The sequence below is a fragment of the Limanda limanda genome, chromosome 20 (assembly GCF_963576545.1).
Source record: "Limanda limanda chromosome 20, fLimLim1.1, whole genome shotgun sequence".
NCBI lineage: Eukaryota > Metazoa > Chordata > Actinopteri > Pleuronectiformes > Pleuronectidae > Limanda > Limanda limanda.
The window spans coordinates 5312245-5321338 of record NC_083655.1 but is presented as its reverse complement, the minus strand read 5'-3'; the positions used below and the strand labels follow the sequence as shown (position 1 = coordinate 5321338).

Here is a 9094-nt window from a genome sequence, read left to right as displayed (position 1 = left end):
TGACAGTGTGCAAACTTGCAACTTTATTAATGTTGTACAGTACGATTTCAACAGCATTCTTTACAATGCACCCAATCCCCTTTTCCCCAATAAATATAATTCCATTTAATCTAAGCTAATCATTATATTTTCCTCAAAACTTCAACATTTATTGGTGGACGGTGATGTTATTAGGATTTTTTATGAAGGTTTTTTTTTCGTCATTAATTATAAAGTGGGGGGTTTTCAATGTGATGAAGGATCAATTTACAGTCACTGTCCAAGATTCAGCCACAAATCACATTGAATTGTACAAATCTTTGGTAAATTTAACAGTTCAATGTTCTTCAAGGAAATGGCTGAATAAATCATCCAGGTCCGACAGGTTAGTTTTATACATTTCTAAGAATCAGTCTTTTCATTTTCTCTCAGATTAAATGACAATTTACCATAGACTCACTTTCACTTTCAATTTAAAGATTTGCTTCAGACGTTTGTGGAGATTTGAGTAAATATTCAGCATGTAATTGTGCACCCCATAACCAGACACAATAAAATCAGCACAGTAATGAAGGCACTTCATTCTGTAAGAGAAGATAAATCACAGTTGTTTGAAAGAAAAGGTCGGAAAAGAAGAAAAACCAGCCTGCATAACGAAGCCCGACATAAAAACCAAAAGGTCACTCGTTCTCAGAAAGAAACAAAAACACTCGTCATCCTGCGTATTTCATTATTTTTGGTAACTAAAATATTACTTGATAGAATAGTAAAACCTAATCTCTCTGATAGAAAAATTACTTTGTGTATGTCTTGCTTTTAGAAACATAGAGTATGTACATACAGTAATATAATATTTTGTCAGTAAGAGTCCTGTACAAAGAGTCCAAAAATCCAGAGAATCCGTATAGATGTTCTCTCTAGATTTGATTAGAACCAGATCTTTTGCCTGAAGTCCTCAGTTCAGGAGGTGACCAGACTGCAGGGCCGTGGCAGCGAGGTGGGAGGGCCTAGGTGCAGCAGGGGGCCGAGGCGGGAGGGGCCAGCCGGGGGGGGAGTCGTCTGCTACCTGTTCCTCAGGCTCTGTAACAGACTGTAAATGTCCTCCTCCTTACTGAGGCCCTCAAACATAGGGATCAGGTCCAGCAGCTCTGTGTCCGTCAGGTCGTCAAACCAGGACTGCACCGGGACCTGTGGGGTAAATAGGGACAGAGAGACAGGCAGAGAGAGAGCGAGAGAGAGAGAGAGAGTGTGAGAGAGAGAGAGAGAGAGAGAGAGAGAGAGTGAGAGAGAGCCCGGATTAATTTATATGATCAAGGCAAAAAAACTTGGCTGACAGTCGATGTAAAAGTGTTGCATTATAGGTGAGGAGCTGGTGCAAGTTTTGTGTAAATAATTAATGGGGGAAATGCATCAAAGACTCGAGGACTGGCAGCAGCTCCACTGAGGAGAGGAATATGTTCGAGCTGGGAACACTGCCGCTGGCTCAAACTCAGCACTGCAGATCAAAACTACGACAACGTCTCACCGATATAATCAGTCACGCTGTTGTTAATTAAAAACATAGTTCTGCTCCACAAATGTATGTAGTCAGGAGCTCAGGCTCTAAAACAACAACATTGTGCATCAGATTTCATTGTTGCCCTCATTTTTCTATATTAAAGCATCATTTGAACAAATTCCTGGTTCAAACACAGACGAAAAAGATTCACATAGAACTTATCCTTTACAATGTGCCTTGTTCCCTTAACCTACAGTGTCTGGTTCCATTGTAAAAAAAAAAAAAAGAAAAAAGCAACTGCAGCATGAACAGAAACAATCACTTGTAGTCTCATATGGATTTTTGGAGGCAGATGCCGATACGGAAATTAAGGTGGAAAAGATTTCTGATGCTGATAGAGTTTAACCATAGACTTTATAACAAATAACCACAAATACAAAGAAATCAAAAATACAACCAAATTTATAGCATAATAGACAGTTTTCCCAGGGAATAATGTCTGGATCACAATGAAAAATCCCCAATAAAATGTTTAAATCCAGTGAATTTAAGTTGGGTTTAATAAGGGCACTGTTGGGCCTTGGCAGAGGTATGCACTGTAGTTTATTTAATAAAATAAAAGTTTTCACATCATATCAGCAAACATGTGAAAGGCTCGGATAAGTTATACATTTGTTGACCTACTGACAAACTGACAGATTGTACGATTTAGGTCAAAACCCTTTAGATGAGAAAGGACTTACAGCATTCTCAGGGTGGAAGATGTAGGAGGCAGGCGAGTTGTCTATGATGATGACTTTACCGAGCTCTCGGCCCAGCCGGCTGAGGTCTTTGACGTAGTTTCCTCTGTGGAAAACACAGGATTCCCTGAAGAGCCGGGCGCGGAACACCCCCCACTGGTCCAGCAGGTCTGCCACAGGGTCAGCGTACTGAAAAAAACAGAGAAACATCCGGTCGGTACAGCGAAGGAATCAAAGCTTTACTGTGACGGTTGAAACAGTGTGAGAACCAACCTTGGCTAAGCTCGCTGTGAAGAGGACACATTCAAAGAGCTCCCCCATCTTCTGGAGGAACTCGTCCACATGGGGCCTCTTCAGAACGTACACCTGGAGCAGAGAAAGAATAAAAAACACAGAAGGAAAGTTTTGATGCTTTCCAAAACCCAATCATTCACACAATTCTTATATAACCAAATAACCTTTAAATACATTTAAATAAATACTTAAAACACGGACATAATATGTGCTTGTATTTGGAATTTCCTCTCTTCTTCGTCCTCTTCAGTCTGTGTCTGTTGCTGCCTCCGAGTGCAAGTAATCAAGCATAGGCCGAAGCAGATACAGAAAGCCTATCCTGGATTACTTGAACCAGGTGACAGCGAAGGTACGACTTCTTCCGCTTCACACAGGAAACAATCCTTGAACACCACAACACAAACACTTTGTTGTCACAGAGCAGGTGTAAACAGAGTTTCTCTGTTTCTTACTTTCTCTCACACTCATTTCTATGCAGCGAAGCATCTCTGCTGCTGCTGCACTTAGACGCCGTCTTCCAGACAAACCTGTGACGTTTGTTTAGCCGGTGAAACACGGTCACGTTGCAGCTCGTGTGTCTCTACACCGAGCAAGGATGCAGGAGACACAAAGAATAAAACAGAAAGCACTAAACTCCGGGAGGAGTGTGCGAGCTGTCCCAGTTTGACGCGGCTGCGGGATAATAGAGAATAATAAATACGAAGGGGGGAAAAAAATGGAGCCAAGGCTACTTCATGGGAGCTCTTATAAATTAATACATGTTATTTTATACAAGGCCTTCTGGAGCAGCTCCCCTTCAGTGGAGTCTTACCTGATGAACAGTCCCATCAATCTCCACTGGAACGATGAAGTCTGCATTGCTGATGGGCTGCAGGACGAGAGGAAACAGAATCTGTGTTACTCTCTCCAAACAACACAGTCTGACAAGGCCACGGCTGAACCACATGGCCACATTTTATAGTGGAAAAAGTAAAGTACTCCTCTCAGGTGCCCCGGGCAAACTCGTGAAGCATATTATGTCTCCCTCTGCTCCAGCTGTCTATGTCTCAGTGTTAGTTGAAAACAACAGAAGTGTGATGACTCCGGGGACAAACCCTGGAGCTGGATGAGATGACGGACGTGAACACGGACAGGGGAAAGCGCCGCTGCTTTTCTCAGCGTGACTTGTGTCATCTTTAAAAAGCGGGAGAGGGGAGACGAGAGGTGCGAGAGGCAGAGGAAGACAGATGCCGGAGGGTCGTGGGTGGAAGAGAAGTGGAGGGCGTGAAGACGAGGATGAAAGGTTTAGGTGGGAGGCATGGCGGTGTCGTCTCGGGAGAGGGAGTGATGGAGAAAATAGAGATAAAGAAGGTTTCTCTGCGCTTCCTGACACACACACACACACACACACACAAGAACTTAAACCTGTTTGACTTGTAGAGAAAGAGTAGAGGATCTTTTTAAAGTATTATATAAAAAATAATGAATCTGTCCATTTATATTCGGTAAATCAGCTAAAACAGCTTTAATGTTTTTGGCAGCAGCTCCTGTGGGCCCCCTGCTGCTGCATGAACAGCTCTAATAATTGAAATATGTCTTCAAGGGGAAAAGCTACAATTGTTGACAATTACTGTGCATTAAGAAACTCTTGATTAACTGAGAAACCACATTATAATGTGTGATAAATAATTTATTAAACAAATGTAATGAATATGAATGCTAATAAGACAGACAAAGAAAAAAGTTTCTCTCAGAGCAGGTTTGTCCTCAGGTGTGATGGATGCACTTTCTCTTTTTTCTTTCTAAATAAACAATTCACCAGCTTCCTCTGAATATCATCCTGCCCTCATGCCCACGGTGATTGTTCTGTACGTGCACTTTCAGAGACTCGCCTTCAGGCAACTGCAATATTCAGCAATGGTTCATGTTTACACCAGCAAATGTATTAGATAGATAGATAGATAGATAGATAGATAGATAGATAGATAGATAGATAGATAGATAGATAGATAGATAGATAGATAGATAGATAGATAGATAGATAGATAGATAGATAGATAGATAGATAGATAGATAGATAGATAGATAGATAGATAGATAGATAGATAGATAGATAGATAGATAGATAGATAGATAGATAGATAGATAGATAGATAGATAGATAGATAGATAGATAGATAGATAGATAGATAGATAGATAGATAGATAGATAGATAGATAGATAGATAGATAGATAGATAGATAGATAGATAGATAGATAGATAGATAGATAGATAGATAGATAGATAGATAGATAGATAGATAGATAGATAGATAGATAGATAGATAGATAGATAGATAGATAGATAGATAGATAGATAGATAGATAGATAGATAGATAGATAGATAGATAGATAGATAGATAGATAGATAGATAGATGGATAGATGGATAGATAGATAGATAGATAGATAGATTGATAGATAGATAGATAGATTGATAGATAGATAGATAGATTACTTTATTCATCCCCGAAGGGAAATTAAGTTGTCATAGCAGCCGGTATATTTGAATACAATAAAATACAATACAATATAATAAAATAAAAAATATTGAGGTAGAAAGAATAAAAAACAGAAGCACAAGATAAAATAAAATAAAATAGGTAGATAAGGTGCAGTGGCAAGATGATGGTAATAGTACTGATGATATGATGGTAATGTTATTGTTAGACAGTATATAAAAATAGTACAGTATATATAGTATAGTAATTATACCAATATAATAGCAGTATATAGTAATAATGGCAGCAACAGTATATATAATAGTAATAGTAATATAATAATAATAATTATAACATGTACACATGTATAAATATGTGTATATAGACTTATGTATACAAAGAATATACAGAGAGTATGATATAATATATGATATATAGTAGAGGTACGAATATAAGTATTTGACTATACAATAGGTAATATAATATACTATGAGTGTAAGAATATGTAGACAGACTGTATTGACTGTAGCTCCTGTTGTTTATAAAAAAAACAGGACCAATAATGAGCCGAACCAGAGACAAGAGGAAAAGAGAACAGGCAGCATTAACTTTCTCAGAGAAAAGAGAGAGAGGCACCGATGGAGGAAGAGATACAGAAACAGACTCGGCCTCTGCCTACTGCTCTTCCGCTGAATCACTCCATCATCTGAAGACTGAGCACTCAACAGCTGCTCTGTAATGGACTCGGATGCGAGACAGTGAGTGATGCGGCCGTAGGGGAGGTGGGCAGAAAAAAAAGAGAGAGATAGAGGGAGAGGGATGAAGTAAATGATTGGAACGAAGAGGGTTTTGTTTTATGAATCTCCGCTGAACCTCAGTCGACTTCGACACTGTTGATGGCAGAATTGTTTTCTGGGTCTATTCACCGGATGATGACAGTGGGACTGTGGTCCAGTGTTTTCCTCATATACAAACATACAGGTATATTTCATCATTTGGTGTTGTTTTCTGAGCCGGTCTCCTGAAAGTGACGTCTTTGCTGCAGCTCTAATAAACTTGTATAAAGTTTATCTGCAGATTATTTCCTCAATGGATTTTAGCCAATAACATGTAACCGCATGGTAAACTAGAATGAATGCCCTGCAGTTGTATGCCTCCATCAAGAAATGCAGTTTCAGTCCACATGTATATATATCCCATACTCATATGAGGTCACAATGAACTTTGACCCCTGACAACTGAAATTGAATCCCTTAATCTTTGTGTTCCTGTGACATCTGGTCAGAATTTGAAGAAATTCCCCAGAGACAGACTTGAGTTATCAAGTTCAAGAGGCCAACAATATGTTTCGTGGCACCACTGTGACCTTGACCTTTGACCACCAAAATCAAATCAATTATTCCAAGACCATGAGTTATTATCTGAGCGAAATTGGAAAGGATTCTCTTGAGCCATTCTTGAGATATTGTGTCCACAAGGCAAACAATGAGCCAGCGGAGGTCACAGCAACTTTGACCAGCAAATTCTAATCAGTTCAACCTTGAGTTCAAGTGAAAGTTTGAACGAAATTTAAGAGAAAATCCCTCAAGGTTCTCTTGAGACATCGTGTTAACAATAACATGATCCACGGAGGGATGGACTGACAACCTGAAAACTTAATGACTGTGAAACGAACCCTCATTAACGCTCTAGAGACTGAAAAGGATCAAATCAAATCCCCAAAACCTGGTGGAAATCTTTCCCCAAGGAGCGGAGGCTGTCACAACAGCAGATTAATGCTCATGGTTTTTAATTTTTAGATGTTCAACAATCCCATGTGGGTGTAAAATCTGGGTGTGTGGCCATAAAATGTGTTTTTCTTCCTCCAATGTTAGATCATTATTTGTAGCTGCTTTTTTTTCCTTCAGCTTCTTCTACACATTCTGAATCTAATCCTGGAGCAAGGCCTGGAATTATCTTCTCAACCATAACATGCAGGATAAAGCATACAGTATGTGACATGTTATGTAACGGTTCTATTTTAGTCCACGTCCATCTGTGAATCATCTCTGTGAAAATGTCCCTTGTTGGTTGTGCTTGTTTTTTTTCCGCACTAATTGTCCGATTCTAGCATTAGCTTGTCTGTTGAAGTGCTTTGTGTTTTAATCCAAAATTACCTCCCAACATCAAAGACAAATCTACAGGAAATCCTGCAGGATTCTGAATGGAAGTGGAAATGCTTGCGTGCCTGTCACTTTTCCGCCTGAGTTTATGTCACACTGATCACTGAACAAAAATCATTTTGATGGACTGAGGATCCGCTGTGCAGCTGACTTTCATCAAAAGGGGGGAAAAAAGGAACTCCTGTGTAAGTTGTTGTCAGGAGAGAAAATAAAACCGTCAAGATCCTGAGAACAGATCCAGGATTTCCACGAAATTCTTTCCGTGGTCATTCCAGGCAACAGCCCACTGTGCTGGACACACCCTGGCGTGCACAGTGCACGTGTGTGGCCCCTGACACGTGACTGGGATGGGTGGGTCCAGAACAGTCGGTGTACATTTCTCGCCTCGCCACAGAAAACAAGGGATTAAGTCCAAGTCATATGGAAAGTGTTTTTCTCAGACGTTTCCTCGGTTTCCCTTCACTCCCTGAGTCAAACCAGAGCAAACACAAAAACACTCCTCAGTTTCACCTTGAGCTGTTTTGTTGCACGGCTCTCTGTCTTCGAGCTGCAGGCACGCTGAGGACAGCAGCCGTGGATACAGTACACACACGTGTCCTGAGATCAGCTGGGGCGGAGGTGTACTGAAGTGGGTCACTGGGTGTGCCAGGTGTGTCAGTGGAGGGAACTTTTGATGGAGCGACAGAGGATCAGGTCAACAGTACATACAATAGATTGTAGAAGTCTCCACCTCCTCCCATACAAAATGAGGCTGAGATATATCTTGGATCAGGGAGCCACCATCTTGCGCTTTTGATGTTGATATAATTACTACTTCTTCACCAAATGGTTTAACCTGAGCCAGGCCATAAAACAGTAATCAGTTTGATATAGGGTTAGTAGCATAAAGTAAGTTGTTAATATTGCAAATGTACTGGTATGGGACCAGAACTCAGAAAGGTCTTGTTATCAAAATAAGTTATATAAAGGGAAAAATGGAATTGGAACATCTCTATTGCCTGATGTATATATATAGATATACATGTATATATATATTATAAAAAAGGGAATTTGGTAACGATTCCTATGATATTCTAAAACACTGATGACAAAGAAATGGAATTAAGGCTGAATATATTACAGTTTACATAAACTATATAATAAAAAGCTATGAATAAAAAGATCTACAGGACATAGACGGGATTGAAATGCAGTTTCTCTCCGATCCCCCGAGTGAACATATAAGTAGACAGAACATATAAGTACACAACATAATTAATACTCAAACCATGCAGTCATAAGGCACATGGTCAATAGGAGGAGTGGAGTGAAAACCGTAGTTTTCCATTTCACTGTAAATGGTTTTCACAGGGCAGAGCTGCTGCTGTAGTTACCTGCTGCCAAACGACTGGACTGGACAGAGATAAATCCCACCGCTGCCGATCACTTACAAGCTGCACAGCCACTGAGGATGTATCGGTTGCTATGCCAACACCTTATCATAGTAACAGTTAGTTCTCCCTGTTGCCTTCTACTGTGTTAATTGGTGTATAAAAGCCATAATACCCGCGCAGACAGGCTTTCTTGTGATTATGTACACGTCAGTGATGCTGCCATGAGCTCAGCGGCACCTCATCTTAATTGTCATTACACCCTTGTATCCATATTGAGAGCAAAGACTGGCATCTTCAGGATTTATTTCTGTATAATCCCGTTATCCCTCTGAGGCTACGGAGTAACAGGATGACACGACTGAAACCACGGAAAAAGTATGTGTGTGTGTGTGTGTGTGTGTGTGTGTGTGTGTGTGTGTGTGTAGTAGTGAGAGGTGGAATGTGGTGAAATACCTTGAAGGAGCTGTGCACGAGGGTTTCATCCAGGTCGATCACCACACAGTTCTTGCCGTAGTCTGCTATACTGACTTCAGGCAGGAGGAACTTGGCTGGAGGCTGCAGAGACAACAAACAGCCGTCACAACACTA

At 40.4% G+C, this 9094-nt stretch overlaps 1 protein-coding gene across 1 annotated transcript in view; it reads right to left on the bottom strand.

The window, feature by feature from the left end:
* Positions 1-9094, bottom strand: part of ctdspla (CTD (carboxy-terminal domain, RNA polymerase II, polypeptide A) small phosphatase-like a) — a 30226-nt gene continuing 21132 nt past the window's right edge. The window contains exons 3-7 of the mRNA XM_061093745.1: positions 8960-9061; positions 3323-3379; positions 2491-2583; positions 2221-2406; positions 1-1167 (exon numbers count right to left, since the gene is read on the bottom strand). Coding sequence (XP_060949728.1) covers positions 1042-1167; positions 2221-2406; positions 2491-2583; positions 3323-3379; positions 8960-9061 — 564 coding nt within the window. The 3' untranslated portion in view covers positions 1-1041. The remainder of the gene's footprint in view (positions 1168-2220; positions 2407-2490; positions 2584-3322; positions 3380-8959; positions 9062-9094) is intronic.